The sequence below is a fragment of the Penicillium taxi genome (assembly GCF_028828555.1).
Source record: "Penicillium taxi strain IBT 34144 chromosome Unknown utg000004l_segment0_segment0, whole genome shotgun sequence".
In the NCBI taxonomy this organism is placed as follows: domain Eukaryota; kingdom Fungi; phylum Ascomycota; class Eurotiomycetes; order Eurotiales; family Aspergillaceae; genus Penicillium; species Penicillium taxi.
Window position 1 is genome coordinate 4420165 of NW_026643206.1, and position 14006 is coordinate 4434170.

The 14006-nt window shown below is 48.8% G+C and overlaps 3 protein-coding genes across 3 annotated transcripts; all 3 read left to right on the forward strand.

Moving 5' to 3' along the window:
• Positions 1-1203: 1203 nt before the first annotated feature.
• On the forward strand, positions 1204-9105 carry N7495_006517 (putative cell morphogenesis protein (PAG1); the record flags this gene model as incomplete). The annotated part of the gene is made up of 4 exons (XM_057209168.1): positions 1204-1878; positions 1936-2169; positions 2235-5558; positions 5614-9105. 4 exons carry the CDS (start codon positions 1204-1206, stop codon positions 9103-9105), a joined length of 7725 nt encoding a protein of 2574 aa, XP_057062942.1.
• Positions 9106-9877: 772 nt separating this feature from the next.
• Positions 9878-11068, forward strand: N7495_006518 (uncharacterized protein; the record flags this gene model as incomplete). The annotated part of the gene is made up of 3 exons (XM_057209169.1): positions 9878-9983; positions 10042-10226; positions 10334-11068. 3 exons carry the CDS (start codon positions 9878-9880, stop codon positions 11066-11068), a joined length of 1026 nt encoding a protein of 341 aa, XP_057062943.1.
• A 747-nt stretch (positions 11069-11815) lies between these two features.
• On the forward strand, positions 11816-13890 carry N7495_006519 (uncharacterized protein; the record flags this gene model as incomplete). The annotated part of the gene is made up of 4 exons (XM_057209170.1): positions 11816-12651; positions 12707-12887; positions 12936-13027; positions 13086-13890. 4 exons carry the CDS (start codon positions 11816-11818, stop codon positions 13888-13890), a joined length of 1914 nt encoding a protein of 637 aa, XP_057062944.1.
• Between the last annotated feature and the right edge of the window lie 116 nt (positions 13891-14006).

A 14006-nucleotide genomic window follows, 5' to 3' on the forward strand; every position in this document is an offset into this window, starting at 1 on the left:
ATGAAACTAGCATACCCTCAAAGGTTTAAAAATGGAGGTGATTTTCATACTAGATCATGTTAGTTTGTTCATTGTTTCTGCCTGAGGCATGAATAGTGCCTCAGGCTGACAAATAGGCGGTCAACAACACTGGTGGACCTGATGACCTTTATTATAGATTGGCATTCGTCCTTTATCACTTGTAACATGGAATACACCCCTCCTAGAATGTATTTAATGTATAATGTACATCCAACAACACTTCATAAATACCAATCTCAAAGTATAGTGACCATTTCTGAATCGAGTATTAAATCCTCAGTGTCTATTCCAAGATTCCAATGCTTGACCAATATTTGGAGGACAAATGCTCTAGCTTGGGTCTTGATCTTAAAGAGGTCGGATTGCCTCACTACTCTACAGAGTTCTCGACAGTCCTTTAGTTTTTATAAGCTGCCACATGGCTAAGGCGTCGGGATCTCGATAAGTGTCACGTGTGATTGGCTATCTATTTTCTAATTAATACTTCTATATTTATCAGATGGGACATTTTATCTCAATCACTATCATTTGACTGATATTAATAAATACTCCTTATATTTAACATCTGTTATTTTCCATCTGATACCTAGGTACTACTAAGATAGTTTTTAGAGAGTACAGTCTTTGGATCTGACCCAGCTTAAGTCCGCACACTAAAGGCGCCTGATTAGGTTCCATACCTAAATGCCCCGATGCTACAAGAAAATCAACTATTTTTGTAAGGATGTATACTTTAAAATTAGCAACATGTTGTGATCTATGAACAAATAAGAAAATATAAAATTAGAGGAAAAATGGTACAAAATTACACTTGTAGGGCAAAGTATGACCTGGAGACTGACGGTGAGGAAAAAAAGGTTGGCAGCCGTAGTCCCCGAATCAACATCTACAAAGCTGATCGTCACGTCTCTATGGAGACATAGAAAAACCCACCTCCTTTCTGATGGATTGAACTATGTTCAGTTACTGCCTCTTGCTTACTGCTGACAATTCCAATACGGCAGCCCGCATAAAACTCAAGCAATGAGTCGTTGACTGATACCAGTAAGCTATTCTAGCATGAACCAGCGTCCCCTCCCTTGCGAGCCTGTTCATACGAAAAAGCCCCCGGAGCCCTGACCTGTCATTCTCAATATAGTGGCTTCTCATTCAGCCAAATCCACTGGCTCTGCCCAGCTTTCTATGCTGCCCCTCCTCCCTGACGATCTCAAACCCACGTCACACCACAACCTCGTGTCCCTGCCGGGGCGAGGTACATTAACTTCTCAGTCCACCCCAATGCACAGTCGTGAACCCTCTGCTGTTCGTGGGAGAGCTGTAGACCCTTCCAACCTCTCTCCTGCCATTCAACCTCGCCGTGGCCATTCCGGGTCAAAAAGTCCAGACGTTTCGACCGGTCGCCCTGCAGGATATGACGTGGGATTGGAAAGACGACCGTCAAACTCGTACGGCCATCACCGACAGACTTCCATTGTTCATGGCATGCAACATTCGCGAAACACGAGCATGGCTGGCTCAACTACCTCCACCAGCCCTTTAAGTCCAGAGCTGATCGCATCTCTCGGTCGCGGAGGATTTGACGAGGGCATATCGGCAAAGCTAGATCAGCTTGATACCCATATTAATCACTCAAGTCCAGGAGGCTCGGTAAGTTATGGATTGCAAGGGACATTAAGCACTATACGGGACAACGATGTGGACGAAGTAATGGACGTGAGCCCGGCAAGCCTGCTTCACAAGCGGATGAACTCGGGAGGAACAGGACGGAGGGATCAATCTCACAGTCGCTCGCAATCAAAAAATTATGCGGAAATCAAGACTGTCGGAGAATATGCGCTACATCATTTGTTCAACTCGGTGAGATCACGCGCCTGCAGATGCTATCAAACAACATTGCTGACAAGGTTCCGACAGTTCGTGGGTCAAGCCGACAACAAGATAAACCAAACTATTTTGAAGCTGGGGGAGTCAGATTCTCCTGTCGAAGAAACCTGTGGACCTGGGGCAGACCCAAGTTTCGATCAGCTAATCTCTGCTTTGGGACATATTGCCAGGCAGAAACCGAAGCCATTGATTGATACCATTATGCTATGGCGAAAATCAAAGGGAGATGCAGCAATTGTCGCAAGGCAAGGCACCCACGATCTGGTAAGAGTTCATTTTCGTCTTCGTGGAAGAACCTGACCCCGCTAATTTGGGCCTCCTAAATATAGCCAAAACCGATAATAACGGAGAATGGCCATCCTATGCAGCGTCGTAACACGGAGCCGACCCAATCACCAGCAGATCAACCCAGTTTTTCAGATCGAGCACAGCCAACACCCTTACTTGCACGTCAGGACGATGTGGTTCTGGTGGAGCGACGGGCAACTGTTTCTGTCTATCTAGTTTGCAGGGTCTTGATTGAAATCTACAAACAGAGCAGCCTGGCCTCGATTACACCAGAAATGGCGGACCGTCTTGAAGATATCGTCTTTTGCCAGATCAAAACCGTTGACCCTGATCACCTTTCCGTATCCCCCCTGCGGATGGCAAACTGGAGAATATATGGTCAAGTGCTGGGTATCATGAGCGAAGCGAATTTTGTCAACGTGGCCAACCGTTTTTTAAACGAGCTTGATCGGTACCAGAAAGATGAATTGGCTCGGGGCCCAAACCGTGATAGCGACTCAAAAGCCGAGCTACTTATTCTGGGCATGAGATACCTGTGTCTCCCCACAAGCCCAGAGGGTTGGGTCAAATCTTGTGACTTTCTGCGGTCCCTCGCACGCTTGTTCGTCAATGCTCATGGACAAAATATCAAGCAAGCCTACTGTTATGTGATTGAGAAGCTACTTCTTCCGGTGGCTGCTAATCCGGTCTGTGATCTCACTTTGCCGCGATGGAAGGAATTCCTGGATGTGCTCCATCCCCGCTTGGCGCAGTTGCTCACCAAACCCCGTCATTGGTCTTCTGCGTTCTCTTTGAATGTTCTGTTGCTTTGCGTCTCCAGCAAGGAGAATTTCTCAACTCAGTGGCTCTCGATGATCTCGAGTTTGCCTGCCCGGCTCAAGGATCGCCCGAGTCGTGCCCCAGCACTGCAGGCCATCTGCCGGCTAGTCTGGACTTACCTCTTTCGTTATTCAGACTCACCTACAACAACTCTTCGCAAGGTGGAAGAAGTGGCAAAAATTGCCCTTCCAACGGGAAAACGGACCTACTTGAGTGCAGAGCCGGCCTTTGCAGACCCTCTGATCCAACTCATTCGAATGATCGGGTTCAAGCATCCCGATGTTTGTTTCAGACACATAATATTCCCCTTGATCAACTCAGACCTTTTCCTATCGGGAAGAGAGTTGAAGATCGAACAGATGGAGCCAGAGAAAATGGTTATCGGTATTCGTGCCTTTCTTGCGACCATGTCTGACCTGGAGACAAGTGATCAACTCTGTCCTCCATTCCCCACAGGCTCACTTCCGAATCCATTTTTGGATGCCTCGATTCTTGTCTACTTCCATCGTCCACAACTGCTGGTGGAGCCGAAGGTGGCGACCGTTTCGCAGACCCTCGACCCTACAGCGTCTTGCCCGGTCAACATGTCGAGACTGAGTGATAATGTAAAGGAGTACTATCTTCGCTTCTGCGAAGTCCTTGGCAAAATTACGATCTTATGTGACAACACTTTTGGAGGACAAGCTGCTTTGGATGAGAAATTCGGCGGAGCGACCCCTAAAACCCCAATCACCGAGGCATTTAGTTTCGGCCGTCGTGGTGATGACCATGTCACAACTCTAGACCAAAAACAAGGATTCTACGATCTTCTGCATGTAGCAGTGCAGGCTTTGCCTCGATGCCTCTCCGATCATATTCCATTCAACTCGTTGATCAACCTTTTATGTACTGGAACAGCCCATGTCCAGACAAACATCGCCGTATCTTCAGCCTACTCGCTCAAGGCGATTGCACGACAGTCTCATGCCCAGCAAGTAACAATTGGCTTTGCCAGATTCATCTTCAGCTTTGATGCGCGGTATTCTACCCTGTCTGATGAGGGGATGCTGGGACCTGGACATATCGAGTCCACGTTGCGGCTCTATGTTGAGCTTTTGCGAATCTGGATAGATGAGATCAAGCAGAAAACGAAAGAAGCAGCATCTGATCAGTTAGAAAAGTCTACTTCGGGTAGTCGAGCTCTGCACCTTGATTTAAACAGTGTTCTAGCCCAGGTGGAGGAGATCGAGTCTCACGGACTTTTCTTCTTGTGTTCACAATCACGAAGAGTCCGGGCATTTGCCATCAATGTGTTGGGCTTGATCACTGAGTTTGACGGTGCGCTTGGCAAAGAGAACACAAGAATCATCAGAATTCTCGAGACTGGCTCTCAAAAGATCCTAGACGTGAACGATAAAGGTCTTACAGTTGCAGAAAGGAGTCGCATCCTTAAGGGCAAGAGGAACAGCGCCTCGCAAAGCACCCTCATCGAGTTATGTAGCAGCGAAGTTTCCTACGACTCAACGTTATGGGCTAAAGTTTTCCCTAACATCATTCGTGTCAGCTTCGAGACTTGTCCCTTTGCAATGACACTGGGAAGGGAACTTGTCTGTGCACGTCTCGTCCAGATGCATAAGATTATTTCGACGCTTGCTGAAAGCACAAGAGTTCCTCAATACCCCGCCGGCGATGCTTACCAAAGTCGTCCGCTAGCCCGGAGTAACATGACCGCTGAGATTCTGGTTGAACAGTGGAAGCTGTATCTGGTCATGGCTTGTACCACGGTCACCAATGTTGGTGCGCAGTCACAAAGCCAATTGGCGAATGCTCAACATGCACGCAAAGCTTCCAAGGGGTCACAATCTCAGAACAAGATCAGCTCTGCCCGAAGTCTCTTTGCATTTGTGATTCCCCTACTTTCCGCCGAGCGGGATTCCATCAGAAACGCTATTGTTGTTGCCTTAGGGTCAATACACAACAACCTGTACCGCACGCTCTTAGAATCTCTCCAATATGCGGTCACCACTTGTAACGAAGAGGCCAAGATGCGCATTGGCACTCATCTTCGCACACCTAGCAGTCCCCGCCGAAACAGAAAGACTGATCGACTACGTACTGAAGTCACGCATGTCTATAAGCTCACGTCTCATTTCCTCAGAGAGTTGGCGGTTTACAATGACGACTGGGTCGTCAACAATTTGGTCACTTACGCAAGAGATATCCGACTCTTCCTGAGTGATGTTGACGTTCAGAGTGACTGGGAGTTCCAGCGTCTACGTTTCCATTATTGCGGGCTGATGGAAGAGCTGTTTGAAGGCGTCAACCGCACCAAAGATCCTTCTCGATGGATGCCATTTGAATCCAGAAAATCTGCGTTCTCACTCATGGAGGACTGGTGCGGTTACTCCCCGAACCAGGAACAGATAGCCGCGAGGGAAGAGAGTATGAGAAAGTATGCTCCGGCTCAACCACGTGAAGGCGGCGAGATGAGAAATGCTGCTGCGGCTACGGAAATTGAGAAGAAAAATCTCCGGGCTGCATCCTTGAGTGCGATGGCATCTCTCTGCGTATGTTTTCCGTTCTTTATGCACTTATTGTAGATTCTTACTTATACTTTACTAGGCTGGCCCGATTAGCATTACTACCGACAGCGGCTCTGTGCTTCAGTTCGACGTGGGTCGAATGTTGTCATGGATTGATATCATATTTAACACTATCAGTGACAAATGGCACTCTATCGGTCGCCGCGCTCTGAAAAACCTGATCATCCATAACAAGGAACATTCCTACCTAATGGAGCGATCGATTGAGATGTGCTATATCACCGAGCGACCCAAGGCACTTGGGAGTTACTTCGAGGTCGTCACCGAAGTCCTTATTGAGCATCCAGACTACCCATTGAGATTCTGGAGGATCCTGGGTGCAGTACTCGTGACACTTGGCAGTGAGAAGCGTGAAATCCGAATGAAGTCGGCTAAGCTTCTCAGAAGACTTGAAGAGCGGCACCAGAAGAATTCTCGCCTTCAAGATTTCGATATCAGCATTTCGGACAAGACAACAGCCGTATACAAGCTTGCTCAGTTCGAGACATCTAAGCGGCTAGCGAATCAGCACGCTGACTTGGCTTTTACTCTGTTCTCCGAGTTCGCGCTGCACTTTCGCAATCTTCGCACTGACAGTCAGCGCAACATGGTTGCTGCTATCTTGCCTTGGGTTCAGGTGATGGAACTTCAAGTTGACCCCAATGGTGGCCCTACAGCCCGGTCATATATGCTTCTGGCCAACCTCTTTGAGATCACCATTCGCTGCAGCGCAGTTCTTCCTAACCAGGTTCAAGCATTATGGCAAGCGCTGGCGACAGGACCTCACGGAGGAAACGTTCAGCTGGTCCTCGACTTCATCATAAGTCTTTGTCTGGAACGCAAGGAACAGAACTTTGTGGAATATGCCAAGCAGATTGTCGTTTTCCTCGCAGGAACCCCAGCAGGCTCAAAGGTCATTGAGTTCTTTCTCTTGCAGATAGTGCCAAAAAACATGGTCCAGGAGCGACACGACCTTACGCCGCCCCCTCCGGATATCAAAACTGTACCTTACGTCGCAGATTTGGCGACCGTGCTCCCTGTAGGAAACAAACAGGCTGGCTTAGCACTCGGACAAGTAGCTTTAATCTTCCTAGTTGACCTTATGGTGGCACCCGTCACACTCGCTATGGACGATGTAATCAAACTTCTCCACGTGGTACTCATCCTTTGGGATCATTACACAGTCACTGTGCAGGAGCAAGCTCGAGAGATGCTGGTACATCTTATCCATGAGCTGGTTTCTACCAAGCTGGAGGACACAGACCCATCAGGTCCTCGTCAATCCATGGAGGACCTTGTCGAGTCAATTCGTCAGAGCGACCCTGCGGTCGTCTGGGAATACGAAGAGAATCAAGGCAAAGAAGAGGAAGCCGAAGATCGTCGAGTACCCCCATCCATGGCCACTGTCACACGCGATGTAGTCAAGTTCTTCAGCATTGCCCACGAAGGGGTGGGCGAGCTCTGGGCCAAGGAAGCGTTGAACTGGGCAAATTGTTGTCCCGTGCGGCATCTAGCATGTCGTTCATTCCAGATCTTTAGATGCATTTCGACTTCATTGGATTCACGGATGCTAGCTGACATGCTCGCTCGACTTTCTAACACAATTGCGGATGAGGAGACAGATTATCAGACCTTTTCTCTGGAAATTCTCACCACGCTGAAGATCATCATTAGCTCACTGGCTCCGGCAGACCTTTTGAAGCACCCACAACTTTTCTGGACTACCTGCGCCTGTCTCAATACCATCCATGAAAGGGAATTTATCGAAACGCTAGGCATGCTGGAGAAATTTCTTGACTTAGTTGATCTAAGCGATCCGCTCGTTGTGGCAAAGTTAGTTGAAGGACGGCCGCCTAAATGGGAAGGTGGATTTGATGGTCTTCATGACCTGATATTCAAGGGACTGAAATCCTCGGAGTCAGTCAACAGCACATTGCACGCGCTTCATCGACTAAGCGGTCTTCCGAACAACGAGCTCATTGGCGATGGGACTCGACATCTCTCCACTGTGCTTGCCAATCTGCCCTACTTCCTCGAGTCTTTCGATCAAGGTTTCACCGATCCAGAGCCCATTGCGCATGCTAGTTTACTTGCACGAGTTGCAGAGAATGAGCGATGCCCTAGACTTGCGGCATCACTATTTGGGTTTGCGAACCAACAGTACAAGACGGAAGCTATCTTCTTGGAGCACATCATTACGGAAATCAAGTCCTACTATTTTCCACAGCTGGATTTCCAATGCCTCATTTTCCTCATGGGCCTCCTTACCAACACGACCGATTGGTTCCGAATTAAAACTATGAAGATTCTCTGTGTCTTGATACCAGAGGTTGACATGCGCCGCAGCGAGGTCACTTGCCACGGTCCCGACCTAATCTCTCCATTGCTAAGACTCCTGCAAACCAAACTGTGCCCCCAGGCTCTTGAAGTTTTGGATCATATTATGACGGTCTCTGGAAATCCGATGGAATATCATCACTTACGGATGAGCATGGCGTCAGCCACGTCATCACGTGCCATTCGTAAAGAATACGAGCGGATACAGAGTCTGTACGGTATTCCTGAACCCACAGGGTGGTCAGTTCCAATGCCAGCAACACAGTCGAGAATGACGCGTCACAATGTCCACGCCGTATTCTACACGTGTGCCGAAGCCGATAATATGACCGTTCAGGACACAATCACTCCCGACGTGGAATTCCGCGCCGATGAGTACAACGATTCTTTCTTCCCCGTGAGGGCCGATACAATGAAATCGATTGACACTCAGACCGATGGAAACATGGGTGATATTGTTCAGAAACTAGATAGCATGGATGACTTCTTCGAGGAAACAGAGTCTTATCATTCTCCTATTAACACGATGGCACCGCCAATGCTACGAGGATTTACTGGGAGCTACGTCGATACGAACGCCCATCTCTACGACCAGCAGACCGCACCCATTCTTCGAAAGTCTCTTGCGCGTACCGGCTCCACATCTTCATTCCACAATGGCCTTGCCGAATCCCGACCGGCAAATTTCCGCTTCGATGGGCCTTCAATTTCCACGTCGGTGGCAGTATCCCCTTCAAGCTCTACACAAACCCTCCGACCAGCCTCCCACATTCGCTCTGTTACCTCCCCTGCTAACAATCTCCTCATCCACACCCAAACATCGGCATCTCCACATAACCTAATTGCCCCGGCCGGATTTCACGAATCTGCGTTCCTTTCTGACGATGAAGTCGAAGAGGCACACTCAGACATGGATGAACGCGCATCAGGCAAAAAACTGCACCCGCCCATGCCGCCAATGGTTCGCAGCGCAACAGACGGATCTCAAGTCCCACACTCCCTCGAGTCGATGATCCGAAGCGGCATGCGCCGTCTCACGGGTGGAACATCCAACAACCGTGAGAAAGAGCGACAACGTGACCTTCTCCGCGCACAAAATCGCGCTTTGGCCCAAGCAGCTAACTCTCCTCGAGTTCCAAAAGTGCCAGAGGAGTACCTGACTGGACCAACTAGCCACCCCGCCTCGCCGAGGTAGTCAGCTCAAAGTAGAGCTTTTGATTTAAATTCTTCCGCCTTGCATTTCTGCTGAATTCTCAGCCTGGGCATTTCTCAGGCGTTTGGATCCGACCTTATACATACCCTTTTGAGAGTCTTTCTTACTTGCGCGCATATTCCGGATGGGCTATCTGTATAACACTACTCCATGACTGATGGTGCTTTTATGACGAGTATTACACTTCAGTATCAATATTTGACTTGTATCATTCGCTCTTTTCCGTACTTCTAAATCGTATTTAGTAACAATCACTTCTCTATGTACTAGCGTATATCTAAGATCAGTTCAAGTTCCTCCTAAGGATTGTTGGTATGCTGATAAGTCCTAGTCAAGGATTATAACATGGAGTTCCATGAAGACTCAACAAATTCAACATCATGTCTTCATTATACTTTGCCAACCAAGAGCCTCAGACCATCACTGCATAGTTCAACCATATTTTTCACCATTGCTTTCCCATATGAATTGATTGAAGCTTTTTATATCGTTAGCAAGCCTGAGATCCAAGGCATCATATGATGCTCCACTTCCCCGCAAAAGTAGCGGCGGAAAGCGTCGGCCTGTGGAGTTGAGCGTTCCTCCACTTTCCCCTCTTTCTCTGGCATATATCAAATATAGTACCTTCTTTCTCAAAAGTATTTCACCATTCCCGTGAACTAGAGTACCATTGATTCTCTCTCCACGAATTGCCTCTTTGGTGACTATGAGTATCATATCCGTATCTTCATACGCCATAGCCGCTCGGCCCCACATGATCGTCCGACGCTATGCCAACTCCCATCTAAGCTCTGTACGAGCCTTTTCCTCGACGTTTCAACGCAACGCAACATGGGGCTTCGTTGGACTGGGACAGATGGGTGGGTAGAGTCGAGAAAGGACCTATGCCAGTCAGAATCACGGTTAACATCATGTCAGGCTATCAAATGGCCAAGAACCTTCGTGCCAAGATCCCTGCTGAAGACACCTTGATTGTGCGCGATGTCAATGAGGAGGCCGTTCGGAGCTTCGTGACAGAGGCTCGAGAGGCTACACATAGTACAAGTGCTGGTATCACACGCGTTGAGGTCGCGAAGAACGCGCGTGAGGTTGCAGAGAAATCGGTGAGTATGATCATTGGTCTGATTGAATTGTCCATGTAGGGATCGATGTAATGTTGGTCACATCTGTTCAGCCACTGACTTTAAACTTCCCTATTGGAATCTGATAGACTGTTATGATTACTAGTCTTCCTGAACCCCAGCATGTCATTGACGTGTATCAGTCTATCTTGAAGGGTGGCGAGCTCCCAGCCCTTGACCAGGAGCGTTTGTTTATTGATACCTCAACGATTGACCCCGATACATCAAAGGGTATAGCAAACGAGATCCACACGATCCAGGCTGGTCAATTTGTCGATGCTCCTGTGTCCGGGGGCGTCGTCGGTGCTCGAGCAGGAACATTGTCCTTCATGTTTGGTGCTTTCTCAGAATCAGACCAGCTGATCGAACGTATCCGCGGTATATTATCATTCATGGGTAAGAAGGCATGGTACCTCGGTGAACCGGGCTCTGGCGTTTCAGGCAAGCTGGCGAACAACTACATGTTAGCAATCAACAACATTGCAACGGCCGAGGCCATGAACTTGGGTATGAGACTGGGATTGAAACCTACAGCATTAGCTGAGTTGATCAATTCATCTACTGGGCGTTGCTGGCCTTCAGAGGTCAATAATCCCGTACCGGGTGTTGTCGAGACTGCGCCCGCATCACGTGGATACGAGGGTGGATTTGGTGTTGGTCTGATGAAGAAAGACCTCCGTCTTGCCCTCGCTGCTGCAGAACAATCTGGTACTTCACTAGCCCTAGGAATCAAAGCGGGTGAAGTCTATAATGCAGTGGAGGCTGAATACCGTGGGAAGGACTTCTCTATCGTTTACAAGTGGTTACATGACAAGTCTCAATAAGTATTACAATTCTCTCTACCAGCTTCAATCAATGCTCAATTAATGCTCAATTGCCTCAATTGCCTCAGTGGCTTCAATGGCTCCTATCATTCTTGACTATTGTACTTGTCAATAACGATTGCAGAGGAAGGATAATACTTGTGCTTCGACAAGTAGTGGAGTCACTCACTACTCCTGCTGACCTTTAATCATTGAGTCAGCATAAGAAGAACGAGGCGGAGGACTGTTCTGCCCACACTAGTGGTGCTGAGGGTTTATAGCGCGACTCCTCCCACATTTCTATTCTTCTTTTCCTCTTCTTCCTTCACCTCTTCTACTTTTCCCATCCCCTTTCCCCCTTATTTCTTTCCCAAAGGTTTACTCATACTCCCGAATTGTTTACGCAAGAATTTCTACCCTTCTCCATAAGTTCGAAACATTTTGTTTCTTAGTTTTCTTCCCCCTCTTTACTTCAAAAGCATCACGTCTTTTGACAGATCTTATTTCCACAAGGTTTTTTAGTTTGTTTCTGTAAGTTACCAATTATGATGTTTTTATTAGGTTTACCCCCTTTATCACCATCATGAGCTAACTCTCTTAGCAGACCACAGGTCCATATCTGACCGCCAACCAGTTTTATCAACTGTTTTGTCTCTTGGGGTTTTCAGTCCGAGAGACGTGGAGGTATGGCCTTGTTTCATCTGACCGCTCATGTCTGCCCCTCCCGTAATATAGAACATATGGCTGACATCAACTTTAGGTTTCGCAATGGGCGATTTTAACGGAGACTCGAGTCTCGGGTTTGACCAGGCTCGACGCCGAGCCGACGAGATAGCTCGACTCCGAGCTGACGAGGCTCGCCAAGCTGACCAAGCCCAGGGTAATTTTAGTGGGGACCCGCTCCCCTTTGACCAGGCTCGACACCGAGCCGACGAGGTGGCTCGACTCCGGGCTGACGAGGCTCACCGTCGAGCTGACCAGGCTCAAGGCGAGGTGAGTAGCCCTACTGACCCTCGTCAGGTCTCTATGCGCTCTCAGCAGAGCCCCCAGCAGAACGTCTATACTCAGGTTCCTTGGACTCCTTGGACCCCTCAGCAACATGTGTGGTATGGTCAGTTCGAACATCAGACTGCCTATGGTTATCCCCAGGACGCCCGTGTCCCATATCAGTACAGCCAATATTATGATTTCTACGCACCCGGAACCCATGCTGGCTACCACCAGCATCAGCGCTACGAATCAGCTGTAGGTGGTCACAATAACATCCCCAATGGATCTTACGGTGGATATCCCCAGAACCAGCAGCCTCATTATCAACGTCCAAGCCGCTGGCAGCACGTACTCACTCCTGACGGCTATGTCGTGAGGGATATGCAGGAAATTGTTGATCGCGAGCCGGCCATCCCTAATGCCGTCCGAGCCATTTGGTCGCGTCGTCCGGATTTGTCGAGCTCACTCGAAAATCGGGAGGGTGGTACTAACGTGTACATCCGTGGTTTCCGGCCTGAGACCACAGATCACCTTCTGCTTGCCTATGCTTCACGCTTCGGTACAATCGTCAATTGCAAGGCTATCATTGACTACACAAATAATCAGTGCAAAGGGTTCGTTTCATCCTTCCCTATTCGACACTTTTTCCATGCTAACAGGGAATATCAGATTTGGTTTTGTGATGTTCGAAAACTTTTTTGCTTGCGATAACGCAATTCGCGCATTCACTTGGGCAGGATATCAGGCTAGCTTTGCCCAAAAGTCTCGCAATGACCGGTTGGCCGCCCTGGCAGATCTGACTTCAACAAACATCTATTGCACTAACATTCCGCATTGGTGGATGGAATCCGTAAGTTATTTGATTCTTTTATTATTGAAGATACTAACTCTCGCAAAGAACCTTGCAGAATATTTCTATCCCTTCCCGGTAGTGTCTGTCAAGATTAGCCGCAATGAAAACGGTGTGAGCAAGGAGGTCGGTTTCGCTAAGTAAGTTCACCTGACGTATTTAGAGAGGCACATACAGTTTGCTGACCTACTTATGCAGGTTCGCAAATCGGGAATTGGCAGAGGAGGCAATTAACAGCTTCCACCATGAAGGTGCTAAGGGCTTGGACGAGCGAGGCGTTGCTCGACTTTCTCTTCGCTTCGCCGATACCCGCGAGCAGAAGCTTTTGAAGGCGGAAAATGCCCAGCGCCGCGATTTCCGGGCATATGAATACAGCCAGTCGGTGACCTTGTCACCTGACCGCAGCTCACAAAATACTTCGCAACAGGCCCATCGGTCATTTTCCCCTGCTCCTCAATACTCTCGGGATATTTTCACCCCTGCGCCGAATTACGTGCACGCTGAGCTTTCGGGGCAAACCCCCGATACCACGTCGCCGGCTGTGGGCACCAGTGTGCGCTCTGATTGGACTCCCGAGTCCTCTATGTCGCCGTCGGTGCAAGCTCACAAGCACAGCCACCCAAAGCGCCCATCCAACCTGCGTGAGTCTATTTCTGCTTCGGGCGAAACCGATGAGTCCTCCGGCGAGGGCGTCAAGGAGCAGGTCGTGGAGGCTGTTAGCAAGGTTGTCAAGGGTACTATCGGCAAGAACGAAAACTCCGTGAGGGCCTTCAGCCATATCGTCCAAAACACCAATTATGACCAGCAATACCCAACTCCTGGTTGCATCTTTCCTCGCCGCACCCAGTCAACCCGCCGGGCCTCGGAGGTTTATGATGCTAGCCAAAGTCGTCCTCTCCGACCCCTCGAAGACAGCGTTGCTCTCGGGGATCGCTTCTGTGGCGGACAGCGTGTTCGTTCTCTCGGACTGCGTGTTCGTTCTCTTGGATCCCCAGATATCTAAGAACGTGCCTGGTATGCTTTGTCTTTTTTTCCTTTTGCGAACGCCGTTTTTCTTTGAGTGAACAACTTTTATGAAACGCACAAAAACAAGATGAAAATCACATACCCCCGAAAACA